The sequence below is a fragment of the Neomonachus schauinslandi genome, chromosome 4 (assembly GCF_002201575.2).
Source record: "Neomonachus schauinslandi chromosome 4, ASM220157v2, whole genome shotgun sequence".
NCBI lineage: Eukaryota > Metazoa > Chordata > Mammalia > Carnivora > Phocidae > Neomonachus > Neomonachus schauinslandi.
This window is the reverse complement of record NC_058406.1, coordinates 101,217,198-101,233,886: the sequence shown is the minus strand read 5'-3', so window position 1 is coordinate 101,233,886 and position 16,689 is coordinate 101,217,198. Positions and strand designations below refer to the sequence as shown.

Sequence of the window (16,689 nt, the reverse complement as noted above, 5' to 3'; positions counted from 1 at the left end):
TAAGTCTTCATTTCTTTGGGATAAATGCCCAGGAATGCAATTCACTGGGTAGTGTAGTAGTTGCATGTTTAATTTTTTTTTTTTTTAAAGATTTTATTTATTTGACAGAGAGAGACACAGCGAGAGAGGGAACACAAGCAGGGGGAGTGGGAGAGGGAGAAGCAGGCTTCCCGCCGAGCAGGGAGCCCGATGCGGGGCTCGATCCCAGGACCCTGGGATCATGACCTGAGCCGAAGGCAGACGCTTAACGACTGAGCCACCCAGGCGCCCCGCATGTTTAATTTTTAAAGCAACTGCTAAATGGGATCCAGAATTACTATTACTACATTTTAACCAGCAGTGTATAAGTGATCCAGTGTCTCTGCATCCTTACTAGAATTTGGTGTCACTTATTTATTATGATTATCTTGTGGTTTTAATTGCATTTCTCTAATGGCTTAGGCTGTTAAAACATCTTTTCATGTACTCAATTGCCATCTGTATATGCTCTACAATGAAATACCTGCATGTCTTTTGGCCATTTTCTTTCTTTTTTTTAAGATTTTTAAGATTTTATTTATTTATTTGACACACAGAGAGAGAAGGGGAGAGAGCAACCACAAGCAGGGGGAGCTGCAGGCAGGGGAGAAGCAGGCTCCCCGCTGAGCAGGGAGCCCCATATGGAACTTGATCCCAGGACCCTGGGATCATGACCTGAGCCAAAGGCAGACGCTTAACCGACTGAGCCACCCAGGCATCCCTCTTTTGCCCACTTTCTTTTCTTTCTCCTTTCCTTCCTTCCTTCCTCTCTCTCTCTCTAGAGAGAGAGAGCACAAGAAGTGGGAGGGTCAGAGGGAGAAGCAGACACCCTGCTGAGCAGAGAGCCCGATGTGGGGCTCCATCCCAGGACTCCAGGATCATGACCTGAGCCGTAGCCGCTTAACCGACTGAGCCACCCAGGTGCCCCTTTTGCCCATTTTCTAATTGGACTTTTTTTTTTTAATTCTAAGTTTTGAAAGTTTATGTATTTTAGTAGTTTTTTTTTTTTTTTTCCGGATATGTGGTTTGCAAATTTTTTTCCCAGTCTGTAATTTGTCTTTTCATCCCCTGAGCAATGTCTTTCCCAGAGCAGAAGTTTTGACTTTGGATGAAGTCCAATTTATTATTTTTCCCTTTTATAAAGTACGCTTTCGGTGTCAAGTCTAAGAACTCTGCCTAGCCCTAGATCCCTCCTATGATTTCCTGTTTTTTTCCCCCTAAGTTGTAGAGTTTTACGGTTTCAGTTAATTTTTGTGTAAGATGTGAGCTTTATATTGAGATTCATTTTTTTAAAAATCTATGGATGTCAAATTGCTCCAGCATCATTTGTTGAAAAAGCTCCCTTTTCTCCATTGAAGTGTTCTTGCATCTTTGTAAAAAATTAGTGGGCATACTTCTGTTGGTCTGAGTTTTCTACTTTGTTCCAGTGATATGTTTATACCTCTGCCAATATCACACAGTCTTGATCAGTATGGCTGTAAAATGTTTTGAAATCAGACCGATTCTTTCCATTTTATTCTTTTTCAAAACTGTTTTAGTTATTCTAGTACTTTTGTCTTTCTATATATCAGAATCATTTTGTGTAGATCTACAAAAAATCTTGTTGGGATATATGTTAAACCTGTGTATCAATGTGGAGAGAATTAACATCTCTACTATTTTGAGCCTTCCAATCTATAAACATGTTATGCCTATTTAGATACTCGGTTTCTTTCATCAGCATTTTATAGTTTTCAGCATGTAAGTCCCGAACACGTTTTGTTAGACTTATATCTTTCATTTTTCTAGTGATTGTAATTGGTATTGTATTGAGATTGTATCTAATTGCCAGTATAAAGAAATACAATTTATCTCTGTATGTTTATTTTGTACCCTGCAACCTTGTTAAGCAACCATTGGTTTGCCTGGTTCCCCTGTATGTAGCATTCTTCTCTTGCTGCTTTCAAGATTTTTTCTTTACCTTCATCTTTTAGCAGTTTGACTATATGAACCTCGGTGTAGTTTTGTGTTTATCGAGTTGGGGTTCTTTAGGCTTTTTGGATCTGTAAATTAATGTTTTCCACCAAATTTGGGAAGTTTCTGGCCATTATTTCTTTAAATACTTTTTTGCCCCTTTCTCACTCTTTAGGACTCCAACTCCATGTGGAACTGTTTGATACTGTTTTATACTGAGACACTGTGCATTTTTTCCAGTCTTTTCTCTCTCTATTCTTCAAACTGGATAATTTCTATTGATCTATCTTCAACTTGATTCTTTTTTTCCACCATCTCAATATCTGCTAAACCGAATTAGTAAAATTTTCATTTCAGTTACTGTACTTTTTAACTTTTGAATTTCTTTTTGTTTTCTTTTAAAAATAAACTTTCCATTTTATCTGTTCACTAATATTATGCTTACCTTCATTTCTTAGAATATATAATAGCTGTTTTTAAGTCTGTTTGCTAAATCTATTATTTGGGCCCACTTGAAGTTGTGTCCATTAACTGTTTTTTATCTTGAATATGGATTGCATGGCCCCACTTCTTTGTAGGTCTAGTAAGTTTTGGCTGAAAACTTAACATCGTATATATTATGTTGCAGTACTTTGAAATCTGTTTTGTTTTTCTGAGGACTTTTTTTGTTGTTGTTCTATTAAGCAGGTAACTTCCCTGGGCTCAAACTGTGAAACTGTCATACCTAACTATATGCAGCAGCTAATGCCTTCACTTAGTTTTTCAGCATCCAGCTGCTCTCTTTTTAGCCTGATTCTGATGGTCTCTGCTGAGCCTGAGCAGGTCCATGGTCAACAAAGAACCTGAACAGATTTTATAGTCAGATTTTAAGGCTTATCCTTTCTCTGGTCCCTTTGTTTCTAGCAATCTCTCAAAATTTCTAAATGCTTTGCCACTCCTCAGTTCTACCTTGTGACACCTCAAGCCAGTAAGAATTTCACTTTCTGTCATTTGAGCTCTGTGCCCATCTTACACTTAATTCAGGCAATGCACTCAACCAAAGGCACAACACACTTGCAAATCACAATAAGAGGTAATTATGTCTTTCAAGGGTAGACCCCCTTCTAGTTTCTCCCTACTTTTCCTCAGGCTCTCTGGTATTTACTCTGCAAATGCATTGTTTAGTGATGAGGCAGGGATTCAGACAGTTTATACTTAGACTCTATTACCTTAGTACTTCTGTATCTCTTCTGCCTCCAAAATTTCACTTCTAAGTTCAAATCAGAATAACTGGAAATTTATCAGTCTGAGTGGGTGCTAGGAGAGCAGGCAGTGGTAAAAGAGCAACTCCAGGCAAGAAAGCCACAAACATGAAGTCATCTGATACTCTTCTCAAAATTTTATGTCTCTGTTCATTTTCCAGTACCTTTGTCAGTGCCTGAATTTTTTTTTTTTTTATAATTTTTCTAGTTTTTATGGTTTTCTGTAGAAGGAATTAGTTAAACTCTTGGCAGTACCATAGTTTGAGGGCAGTTGTGGCTGGTGCTAAAAGTTTACCAGTGAATGTATTTTTTTTCTTTATCCCTACAAATTTTCAAAAGAGAACCTAAAAAAACAAAAACAAAAGAACCCCCAAAAAACCCAACTGTAGAGTACAGGTTAAGATTTTTTTCTTCATAGTAATAGCTTGCATTAAACTTCTCCATGTTATAATACTCTAGTTTTTGTGTAAGTCACAAACTGAAAAATTATAAATTCAGAATTTATGGGCTGAAAGGAATCCTAGAGACCCTTTAGTCAACCCCATCATTTTATGAGGAAACTAAGACAGTCTAGTATTTGCTCAAGATCACTTAACATGCTTATTATAAAGTGACTGTCTAGTTTAAGTTCTTTTCATTATATCATGGTGTAGTTGCATAGCTGTATTTTCTATCTTCAGCAAAACCACAACTTCAAAATTGTATTGTTTGTGAATACAGACTATGTTCCAGCTATACCATAGATTACGAAAATAAAAGCTTTAATATCTAAGTCAACAGAAAAACAAAACAATGTAACAGATGACTTAATGCTCTCAACCTGAGAAAAGCTGAAGGCTTTGACCACTAAACCAGCATGTTCATACTAACTAAACTAGGTTTTTGAGGAATGTTTGTCAAATACTATAAACCTCATCTTCTCTTTAGTGTTTCAAGTGAGAACACAGTGTGCCTCTTTCCTGCAATTTTCAACCATTAACTCTTGTACATAACAGATGTTATTTTTCTTGTATGCCATCTCAATACGGCCCTCTGCTGTTAAATTAAAAAATGGTTTTCTAGCCACTACTCCCCAACTATGAGTGTTTGTGAAAATAGTTTTTCTAGTCTGAATCCCAAGGGTCCCAGTGTTGTCATGTTAGCTGTCTATCTGCCCTGTTAGCTCCACTGCTGTGCTAATCAGGCCAAGTTGGGAGGCTGACTCATCTGAGAGCCATTCAAATTAATAAGATCTACTGCAGGACCACAAACCATCCCAGATTCTGACTAGACAAAACCTACAGGGATACATGTATGGATCAAGGCCAATTCCTAACCATGGGAAAGGAATTCCTAACCATTATGACAAAATGGCATAAAAGCACACATCCAAGGAAAAGGTCAATGATGGTGATGTAGGAAGACCCTGAACTTACCTCCTCCATAGACACACCAAATCTACACCTATTTATAGAGCAATTCCTCCTGAAGAATAACTGATGGCTGACTGAACAGCTTCTGCACAACAAAAGATAGACAGACCACATACAGAACAACAAAACAGATGGAGACTTGGTATTAAAGGGAACCCCCACCCCAATGCTGTGAAATGTGGGGTTGGGGAGGGTGGGCAGGGGGAAGGAATAATACCGAAGGATCATGAGCAGATTTGTCTGCCCTGAGGCACAGAAAAGAAGCTGTGGTTTAGGAGAGCAAGTAGAATATAAAGGAACATGCTCTAGAACCCTACCAGACAGCACAGGAACTGCTGGCACTCCCTTCAGGTGGGCGGGGCTGGTGGGCACCACAGTTTATGTTCCCCCTCCACCTTGCTAGTGTACACAGGAGCAGGGTCTGGCCACCCTAGTCAGATTACCATCCCAGTGAGCCCCAAGCCCCTAGACCACATCAGCCTCAGCTGTCCCACTAAGGAAGCCCCCAAACCATGCACATTGGGACACCCTGGTCACTACAGCTCCAGCCATCTCACCAGGTGACACAGGTGCAAAGCACCCTGAACGCTCCAGGCCCACACCAGTTCAGCTCCAGATGGCCTGCTGGGGCCCCCCTGGTACAGAGCACTCTGGGGCCTCCTGGCTCATGGATGCTTTAGCTCCAGCTCCAGCCACCCTGCCAGGGTACTCACTGTGTGGAGCACCTCGGGAACCCCTGGCCTGTGCCCACTTCAACTCCAGTCGTCCTGCCAGGGCACTCCCTGAGTGAAGCATCCTGGCCTGTGTTAGCCTTGGCTCCAGCCACCCCATCAGGGTGCTTCCTTCATGGAATGCCCTGGGAAACCCTGGCTTGCACTCATTGCAGCTTCAGCTATCTTGCCAGGGTGCCCTCTGCAGAGAGGCCCAGGACACCTCCCCCACCACCCCACATGCACTCACTTTAGCTTCAGCTGTCCTGCCAAGGCACTCTCTGTGCAGAGAGCCCCAGGACCATCCTGGACCACATGCACTTCAGCTCCAAACATCCCACCAGGGCAGACCCAGAATGGAGTGCTCCAGGACCCCCAGCCCATGCCAGCCACAGCTCCAGCCAGTCAACCAAAATTACCAGTCACACACAGTCTACACAGAGGATGACCATACACAGGAGCGTTCCCTCAAGTTTAGGAGAAGCAGCTGTTCCACCAAATTCATAGAACAAGCACAGAAAGCCAGGCAAAATGAGGAGTCAGAGGAACATGCTCTAAACTAAAGAACAAGACAAAATCTCATAAAAAGAATGGATGGAGATAAATGAAATGGAGATAAGCAATATGCCTGATAAAGAGTTTAAGGTAATGATCATAAAGATGCTCACCAGACTGGAAAGAAGGGTAAAAGAACTGAGTGAGAACTTCAACAAAGAGACAGAAAATATAAAAAGAACCAGAGTTGAGGAATACAATAACTGAAATGAAAAATATACTAGAGGGAATTAGCCCAGATTAGTGGATGCAGAAGAATGGACTAGTGATCTAGAAGACAGGGTAATGGGAGCCACCTAAGCTGAACAGCAAAATGAAAAAAGAATTAAAAAAATAAGGGCCTGTTAAGGGATTTCTTGGACAACATCAAGCAAACACTCACTCACATTATAGGGGTCCCAGAAGAAGAGAGAGAGAAAGGGGCAGAAAACTTATTTAAAGAAATAGCAGAAAACTTCCCTAACCTGGGGAAGGAAACACATCCTGGCCCAGGAATCAAAGAATTCCAAACAAGATGAACCCAAGGAGGTCCACACCATGACACATTGTAATTAAAATGTCAACTATTAAAGAGACTCTTAAAAGCAGCAAGAAGCAAATAGTTATATACAAGGGAAACCCCAAAAGGCTATCACCTGATTTTTTCAGCAGGAACTCTGCAGAACAAAAAGGAATGGTATAATATATTCGAAGTGCTGAAAGGAAAAAAACCTCTACCTGGCAAGGTTATCATTCAGAATAGAAGGAGAGAGTTTCCCAGACATATAAAAATTAAAGGAATTCATTATCACTAAATTGGCCTCAGAAGAAATGTTAAAGGGATTTCATTAAGTGAAAAGAAAACCCTAAGCAGAAGAAAAGGATGATATAAAGATATATATATACCTATATAAATCTTTATATCTATATATCTTTAAATCTATATAAAGATATAAAACATGACAACATATACATAATGCGGGGGAGTAAAAAAAGTTCTTTTAGAATGTGTTTGAACTTAAGTGATCATCAACTTAATATAGACTGCTACATACTTGGGATGTTATATATCAACTTCATGGTAACCACAAAACGAAAATGTATAATAGATGACCAAAAAGTAAAGAAAAATGAAGCCAAACATACACTAAAGAAAGTCATCAATCACAAGAGAAAACAGCAAGGGAACGAACAGAAGAACTATAAAAAATAGCCAGAAAACAATGAATAAAATGGCAATAAGTACATACTTATCAATAATTACTTTAAAATGTAAATGGTCTAAATGCTCCAATCAAAAGACACAGAATGACTGAATGGATAAAAAAAAACAAGACCCATCTATGTATGCTACCTACAAGAGGCTCACTTCTGACCCAAAGACACAAACAGACTGAAAGTGAAGGGCTGGAATACAGATACCATGCAAATGAAAGTGGGGGCTGGGGGGAAGCCAGGGTAGCAGTACTTATCAAAGCAGACTCTATAACAGAGACTTTAACAAGACACACAGAAGGGCATTATATAATTATAAAGAAATCAATCCAACAAGAGGATATAACAACTGTAAATATCTTTGCACACAACACTGAAGCATCTAAATACATAACACAAATGTTAACAGACATAAATGGGAAAACTGTCAGTAATACAATAACAGTAGAGAACTTTAACACCCCACTTACATCAATGAATAGAATATCCGGGCCAAAATAATCAATAATGAAACAGCATCTCTGAATTAGACCAGACGGACTTAATAGATACATACAGAACATTCCACCCCCAAAGAGCTGAATACACATTCTTTTCAAGTGGACATGGAACATTCTCCAGGACAGATCACATGTGTGCCACAAAACAAGTCTCAATAAATTTAAAAAAGACTGAAATTATATCATGCATCTTTTCTGACTGCAGTGGTATAAACAAGATATCATCACGAGAAAGCAACTGGAAAAAACACAAACACATGGAGGCTAAATATGCTCCTAACCAACCAATAGGTCAATGAAAAAATCAGAGAGGAAATAAAAAATAGAGACAAATGAAAGCGGAAAAACAATCATCCAAAATCTTCTGGATGCAACAAAAGCAGTTCTAAGAGGGACATTTATAGCAATACAGGCCTATTTCAAGAAATAAGAAAAATCTCAAACACTTTAACCTTACACCTAAATGAACTAGAAAAAGAACAAAGCCCAAGCTCAGTAGAAGGAAGGAAATAATAAAGACCAGGCAGAAATAAATGAAATAGATTCTAAAAAAAGAAAATAGAAAGATCAATGAACCAAGAGTTGGTTCTTTGAAAAGGTAACAAAACTGATAAACCTTTAGTCAGATTCATCATAGAAAAAAAAAAGAGAGAGACAGGACCCAAATTAATAAAACCAGAAATAAAAGAGAAGAAACAACAACTGACACCACAGAAATACAAAGAATTACAAGAGACTACTACAAAAAAATACATGCCAACAAACTGGACAACCTAGAAGAAATGGATAAATTCCTAGAAACATACAGTCTTCTAAAACTGAATCAGGAAGAAGTAGAAAATGTGAACAGACCAACTACTAGCAACAAAAGTGAATCAGTAAACTCCCAATAAGCAAAAGTCTAAGACCAGATGGAATCACAGGTGAATTCTACCAGACATTCCAAGAAGAGTTAATACCTATTCTCCTCAAACTGTCCAAAAAAGAGAAGAGGAAGAAATTCACTCTCTGAAACCAGCATTACCCTGATACCAAAATCAACCAAAGACACTACAAAAAAAGAAAACTACAGGTCAATACCCCTGATGAACATAGATGCAAAAATACTCAACAAAATATTAGCAAACTCAATTCAACACTCTATTAAAAGGATCATTTACCACAATCAAATGGGATTTACTCCAGGGATGCAAGGGCGGTTTAGTATAAACGAAAACAACATGATACATCTCATCAATAAAACAAAGGATAAAAACCATATATTCATCCCAATAGAAAAGCATTTGACAAAATTCAACATTTGATCATAAGAACGCTCAACAAAGTGGGTTCAGAAGGAACATATCTCAACATAAAAAAGGACCTATATGAAAAACCCACAGCTAACCTCATACTCAATGGTGAGAGAGCTTTTCCTCTAAGATCAGGAAGAAAACAAGGATGCCCACTCTTACTACTTTTACTCAACATAGTACTGTAAGTCCTAGCTGCAACAATCTGACAAGAAAAATAAAAGGCATCCAAATCATAGGAGAGAAGTAAAACTATTTGCAGAAAGAAAAAACAGTCCCATTTACAACTGCACCAAAAATAATAAAATACCTAGGCAGTAAAAGACCTGTACTCTGAAACCTATAAAATACTGATAAAAGACATTGAAGAAGACAAACAAATGGAAAGATATTCCATGTTCATTGATTGGAAGAATTTATAGTATTAAAATGTCCATACCACCCAAAGCAATCTACAGATTCAATGCAATCCCTGTCAAAATACCAACAGCCTTTTTCACGGCACTAGAACAAATTATACTAAAATTTGTATGGAACCATAAAAGACCCCAAATCAATCTTGAGAAAGAAGAATAAAACTGGAGGTATCACAATCCTGGAGTTCAAGATATACTACAAAGCTATAGTAATAAAAAACAACATGGATCAACAGAACAGAATAAAAGCAGAGAAACAAACTCACACTTATATACTCAATCTGTAACAAAGGAAGAAAGAATATACAAAGGGAAAAGACAGTCTCTTCAATAAACGGTGTTGGAAAAACTTGACAGCTACATGCAAAGAATGCAGCTGGACGACTTTTTCACACTATAGGTAAAAATAAACTCAAAATGGATTAAGACCTAAATGTGAGACCTGAAACCATAAAACTCCTAGAAGAAAACACCAGTGGTAATCTCTTGGACATTAACTTTAGAAATATTTTTCTGGATATGTCTCCTCTGTTGAGGGAAACAAAAGCAAGAATAAACTACTGGGACAACATCAAAATAGAAAGCCTTTGCACAGCGAAGGAAACCAATAAAACAAAAAGACAACCTACTGAATGGCAGAAGATATTTGCAATAATATAAAAATATATTATTCAACTCAATATCAAAAAGACAATTTGATTAAAAGTGGGCAGAGGACCTGAATAGACATTTTTCTAAAAAAGACATACAGATGGCTAACAGATACATGAGAAGATGCTCAACATCACTAATCAGGTAAATGCAAATCAAAACCACAATGAGATATCACCTCATGCCAGTCAGAATGGATACAATAAAAAAAGACAAGAATAACAAGTACTGGCAAGGATGTGGAAGAAAAGGAAACCCTCATGTACTGTGGGTGGGAATGTAAACTGGTGTGTTGACTGTGGAAAACAGTATGGAGGGCGCCTGGGTGGCTCAGTTGGTTAAGCGTGCCTTCAGTTCAGGTTATGATCTCAGGGTCCTGAGATGGAGCCACATGGGGCTCTCTGCTCAGCAGGGAGCCTGCTTCTCCCTCTCCTCTGCCCCCCCCCCCGCTTGTACACACGCACACGCTCTCTCTCTCAAACAAATAAAATCTTAAAAAAAAAAATGTACATCCACACTTGACATGGGTCCTAACTTTACATTCATCTCTCCATATGAATGAAAGAAATACAGTAAATGGGAGAATAATCATGGGACCCAAAATAGTATTATTCCTTTATAATTATCTTTCAATATTGAATAATGTTGCTTTTACTGTTGTTTTTTAAATCTACGTTCACATTTTCATGTAAAATAAACTGTACAGAATGAATGTGAACAAAATGCAAAGAATAAATGTATATACAACATGTGTATCTACTATCAATACCCTAGTACAGATGTACAGAAAAGGAGACAAATAATGATCTGGTAAATCTGGCCCTCTTTATCATTCTAAAGTCTATTGTTATCTCTTATATTAAGCCTTCTTTGACGTGACTATGGGTCTTACTATAGAAAAATGTTGAAAGACAAAATATGAAATGCAGAAACCTTCATGCAATTTAAAACCTCTATGTCACTGTTTTTATTTGGGTAATAGAACTTTAAAAAAGACAGTAGACTAATGAACTTCATGAAGACAGTAACTTACTATCTTTTTTTAAGATTTTATTTATTTGATACAGAGAGAGAGAGAGAGAGGGAGCCTGCACAAGACAGAACACAAGGGGGCGGGGGAGGGTGCAGAGGGAGAAGCAGGCTCCCTGCCAAGCAGGGGAGCCTGAAGATTCAGGGCTCGATCCCAGGACCCTGGGATCATGACCTGAACCGAAGACAGACGCTTAACCCACTGAGCCACTCAGGCACCCCAGTAAACTTATCTTGTTCCTCATTCTATCTCTATGAGTTCAGCATTTAGTGCAGTACCTAGCATAAACTAGGCTTCCTATAATTATTAAGAGAATGAAAATATATGAATGAATAAATGAAGACAAAGCACTAAAACCTATTGACTGTCCTCCAGAGACTATTAGTAAGTTCAGTGGTATTCCTTAGCTCTGTATGGTTCACCGTTCTAAGAGTTCTACATGTCAATCATTATTTCCATTTTACAGATGAGGAAATCAAGACATAAAGTAACGCCTCTAGCCACACTGTGAATTATGAACCAAGGATTCAAATTCAGACAGTCTGAGTTTACAACCTAGGCTGTAACCCACTGTGATATAGATTTCTAGAAATGCCACTTTATTTATTTATTTATTTTTTAAAGATTTTATTTATTCATTTGACAGAGAGAGTCACAGTGAGAGAGGGAACACAAGCAGGGGGAGTGGGAGAGGGAGAAGCAGGCTTCCCGCTGAGAAGGGAGCCCGATGCGGGGCTTGATCCCAGGACCCTGGATCATGACCTGAGCCGAAGGCAGACGCTTAATGACTGAGACACCCAGGCGCCCCTAGAAATGCCACTTTAAAAGCATACATTGTATAAGTACGTCTTAAATGATAAAAATGACAACTGCTAGAAGACTTGAAGGATTTTTCAAAGTAGTTGGAGAAAAGGAAGTTGAAAAGATTGAAATCAGGCATGTGAAAGTTTATAAAAATGTAGGACAACAGACTTTTAAAGCAAACAATGCAGAATATCTTCTAATGTAAATGTTACACTAACAGTTTATCTCAAGAGAATTTATCTAAAGTCAGGAAATAAGTGGAATTTGAAAATTTCTTTCACGCAAGACTAGATACTAAGTCTTTGATGGTACCTTAATTTATAATAAAAATGAGTAAGATGAAATTCCCTGTTAGCCCCAATCCATAGTCACGTTTTCTTGTCGAGAAATTCTAAGAGTACAAGCTTTTTAATGTGCTGATATCTTACCTTTTCTTTTTGCTGATGATCATATCCATTGTTTGAAGCAGTCGCCGTTCCAGGGCTAGGATATCTGCATCAGTCACATTTCTATAATAAGCACAAACTGTTAGCAATGTTTCGGGATCCCATCCTTGGGCATAATAAATATAAGGCAGCTGTAGAAACACATAAACCTTAGTTGTTACCCAGTAATTCAAGGACCTTTTCCTAGAGAATATTAAAATGACTATAAAAAGCAAAAATGCTTTTGTCATTTTTTATAGCTAAAAGTTTTGCAGTCTCAGGGCAGTGGAAGGTAACTGGCTCTCTTTTAGTCTTTCTTAGCTTTGATCCAGTGACATTTTTGATGTACATGTAAGCACTCTTCCAACTTGGCATTGTCTTCTACCATTCTACTTCTAGGAGGAACTGATTTACTCAAGTGGGGATTAGCTCACATTGCTATCCATGAGTCATGTGCCTTTAAAAAGTATAAGAGGAAAAGAATTTGACTGAAATAATAATTTTTTAAAAAGATTTATTTATTTTAGGGAGAGAGAGTGAGTGTGTGCATGCCTGTGAGTGGGGGGAGCAGAAGAGGAAGAGGGAGAGGGATGATCTCAATCAAGCAGACTTCCCGCTAAACACAGAGCTCAATCTCATGACCCTGAGATCATGACCTGAGCCGAAATTAAGAGCTGGATGCTCAATGAACTGAGCCACTCAGGCGCCCCAAAATAACCATTTTAAAAATAAGTGAATGTAGGACAAACAAAGGGCAAACAATATAAGTGATAAGACTTATTATTTGGAGAGATTCCTAGGACAATGCCCATAAGGACAGATGGAAAGAATAAAAAGGCAGTGTCACAGATCTAATATTTAAGTATTGATGATGGCATGATAGGACATACGTATTCATGAAGTAATAGGAAAAAAAAGAGACAAAGTTCTTTTTACCTGAGGAAGTAGGACATGTAAGTGTATGGGCAGTTGACAGCACCAAATCCAGAAAGAAGAGCCATGAGAGTCACACCAATCACACCTACCCGGCTGATGAGCTGTTCTATGGACAAAATCCCTAAAAACATCAAAGCACCTTAATGTCAGGTGATAAAGATAAAATAGCACTGCAAGAGGAAATATCACAGAAAACATCAACCATTACATACAACTTAAATAAGCCAAATTTTAATTATCAATATTAAATTTAAAATTAAATTATCAATATGTAGATCTTCCATAATGAATGTATAAAAGTCTATTGATTTTCCTCCTATCCCATATGCTTCCAGAATCATCTCTATTGCTGGGCGACAGTAATATTAAAATAATATTTGCAAATAATACTTTTTGACTATTTACTCAAGGTAGTGTGAACTCTAACAAAGCCCTTTTAGTAAAAGCTTTGGCAAAAAAATATTAGGAAAGTAGGGGAGGGGGGTGGGAGGATGGTTTAGCCTGGTGATGGGTATTAAAGAGGGCATGCTCTGCATGGAGCACTGGGTGTTATACACAATGAATCATGGAACACTACATCAAAAACTAATGATGTAATGTATGGTGATTAACATAACAATAAAAAATTAAAAAAAAAAGAAATGAAAAATATTAGGAAAGTAAATCTGCTGGAAAAGTATAAATACAAGGTAACACTTTCCACTATATACATCAGTATATACAGTTATATATATACATTTCCCCCTTAGGTCATAATAAGCTCTTTAGGTCTTATGAGCTTATGTCTTATTCATTTTTGCCAATAAACACATAAGGCATCTAATAAATGAGCTGAATTTATAACGAATGAGTATTTTAAAGGCAGATATGTGAATTTTAGATCATCAGTTGTCTTCTAATTATCAACTGTTTTCAATTATTTTAGAATGTTGAAAATGAGTATTTAAAATAAATGCTGTTGATATTTGGGATAAATGAGAGAACGCAATGCTGAAGAATAAGCCAGGAAGTCTGGAATCGCAGGATAAAACTAGTTTTGTTTTCACTTCCTATTTCTAGGATGGAATCCACTTTAGCATTATCCACTCTGGCCTAACACCAAAGCTGCCATTCAGGAATTTTGTTAGCTTTGAAACCGAAATTTCCAATATTCCGGCCCTCCTGCTCCTGTGTTTCCCCTACACCATTTTAGAGCTCTTTGTGACCTCTGTCTCTATAGTCTTTTGCTTTCTCCCACCTTCCATTTCCTTCTTCACTGAGCCTGAACTCCAAGCTTGCTCGCTTCAACTTCTCTCATTAGGACTCTGTCCCGACTCTCCTCCTTCTTTGGCGCTGATCCTGAAAACTCCCAATCTTGGATCAGTCTAACACTCCCATCTTCCCTGTGCCCATGCCTGAGCTCCTAAAACAGCTAGAATGCATTGGGATATTGGTGCCATTACAGATTTATGGTCTCTAGTCTTAACAGAGCTTACAACACTACTGAGGAATCCTTTTCTTGCCCTTGGTCAGCCATCTCTTCCCACTCCCCTCCGTAGATAAATCTTAAAAAAAAAAAAAAAGATTATTTATTTTAGGGGTGCCTGGGTGACTCAGTCAGTTAAGCATCTGACTTCAGCTCAGGTCATGAACCTGGGGTCCTGGGATTGAGCCCCACTTTGGGTTCCCTGCTCAGCAGGGAGCCTGCTTCTCCCTCGCCCTCTGCAGCTCTCCCTGCTTGTGTGCTCTCTCTCAGCTTGTGATCTTGGGGTCCTGGATCCAGCCCCATGTTGGGTTCCCTGCTCAGCGGGGAGTCTGCTTCTCCTTCCCCCCTCTGCTCTTCTTCCCCCATCCCTGCTCGTGCTCTTTCTCTCAAATAAATAAATTAAATCTTCAAAATTTTTTTTATTTGAGAGAGAGAGCACATGAGTGCAGGGTGGGGAGGGGCAGAAGGAGAGGGAGAGACAGAACCTCAAGCAGACTCCCCGCTGATCTCACAACCCTGAGATCATGACCTGAGCTGAAATCAAGAGTTGGACACTTACCCAACTGAGCCACCCGGTGCCGCACCATCCCCACCCAGCAGAAAATCTTTAATTCATTTTCCCAATCCTGTTCTCCTTAGCTAATGCCCTAATTACAGAAGTTATTAGACATATACTCCCTTCTACTATATTAACATCTGCAATCATCCTCCCAACTTGTCCCCCTCGAACAAGACAGTATCTAAAGCTAAGACTTCTCTACTTGTGCTTTGATCTTACTTCCTTTCTACTTCCTTCAGAATCTTGTTCCATCACCTGTCCTCTCTCTTTTACCTTCAATCTTTCCTTCTTTGCTCGTTCTTTTCCTTCAGTTTCAAGTCTCCTTCCTAAGACAGTCTGTCCTTAGCCTTGAGTTTACCTCTAGTTGCCAATCCTCTATTTCCCCCTTAATAGCCAAACTTTTTGAAAGGAACTTACACTTACTATCACCTCTTCTTCACCTCTACTTATTCTTCAACTGGCTGCAATTCAGCTTTCATCCCATTCTCCTGCCTGAAGAAAACTGCTTTCACTAATAATCGTAACGGCAACAGTACAGCAACATTCATCAAGCACCTGTTCTGTACCACGCACTGTTTGAAGCAGTATTAACTCATTTACTGCTCATGACAGCCCTATGAGGCAGGTATCATTGAAAACCTCATTTTACAGATGAGGAAATAGAAGCACTGAGAGGGTAAGTAACTTAGTCAAGGCCACACAGCCAGTAAGTGGCAGAGTTAGGATTCAAACACATGAAGTGTAGCTCCACAGCCTACGCTCTAAACCATTACTATAATATGGTCACGAATTTTCTTCTGGTTGCACAATTCAATGACATTTTCCAATCCATGCTTTATTTGATCTTTTAGGACACTGAATCATTGCTATTTAAGAGTCTCATGCTCTACCGACTGAGCTAGCTAGGTGCCTGAATCATTGCTATTTAAAATTATTTATCTCTTTTACTTCTCTAGTTGTTCTTTTCTTGGTCTTTCTCTGCTCAGAATGGCCCAGAATCCCCTTTCATTTCACTCTATATACATTTTCAGTGAGTGATCTTGGCCTATTTCCCCAGGTTCATCTAATGGCGTTTAGCTGATGGTACCTAATTTTTTAGATTCCTGGAGTTATTTCCATAAGGACTAATAAATCCATACCTCTCTCCTAAGTTGCCAACTTGTGTATGCAACTGCTTGCTGAACTTGGATGTGCATAGGCAACTCAAATTCAACACATCCCAAGTTTGAATTATCTTCCTTCTTCTGCATTACCTAGCCTAGAAAATGACATCATCAGCTATCTGGTCACCAAAATAGAAAAATCTATACCACTAGTCTCCCTTCTGTCTCTTGCTCCCCCTTGAATATACCAGTCTTTTTTACCTCAGGGCTTTACATGATGTCTCTTCTGCCTTCTTGCTGGGTCTACCTTTGGTCTTGTCCTTTAAATCTCAGCTTAAATACTTCCTCATAAAGGCTGACTCTAACCGCTCGCATCTAATTTAACATCCTTATCTGCATTGTCGTCTACCACAGTAACCTGTTTG

At 38.7% G+C, this 16,689-nt stretch overlaps 1 protein-coding gene across 3 annotated transcripts in view; it reads right to left on the bottom strand.

The window, feature by feature from the left end:
* The window catches only part of LOC110578566 (Golgi pH regulator), a 59,385-nt gene that overhangs the window by 23,491 nt on the left and 19,205 nt on the right, over positions 1–16,689 (bottom strand). For all 3 annotated transcript variants that reach the window (XM_021688087.1, XM_021688086.1, XM_021688088.1), the window contains 2 exons: positions 13,138–13,258; positions 12,205–12,285 (listed from right to left, as the gene is read on the bottom strand). In XM_021688087.1, coding sequence (XP_021543762.1) covers positions 12,205–12,285; positions 13,138–13,258 — 202 coding nt within the window. The remainder of the gene's footprint in view (positions 1–12,204; positions 12,286–13,137; positions 13,259–16,689) is intronic.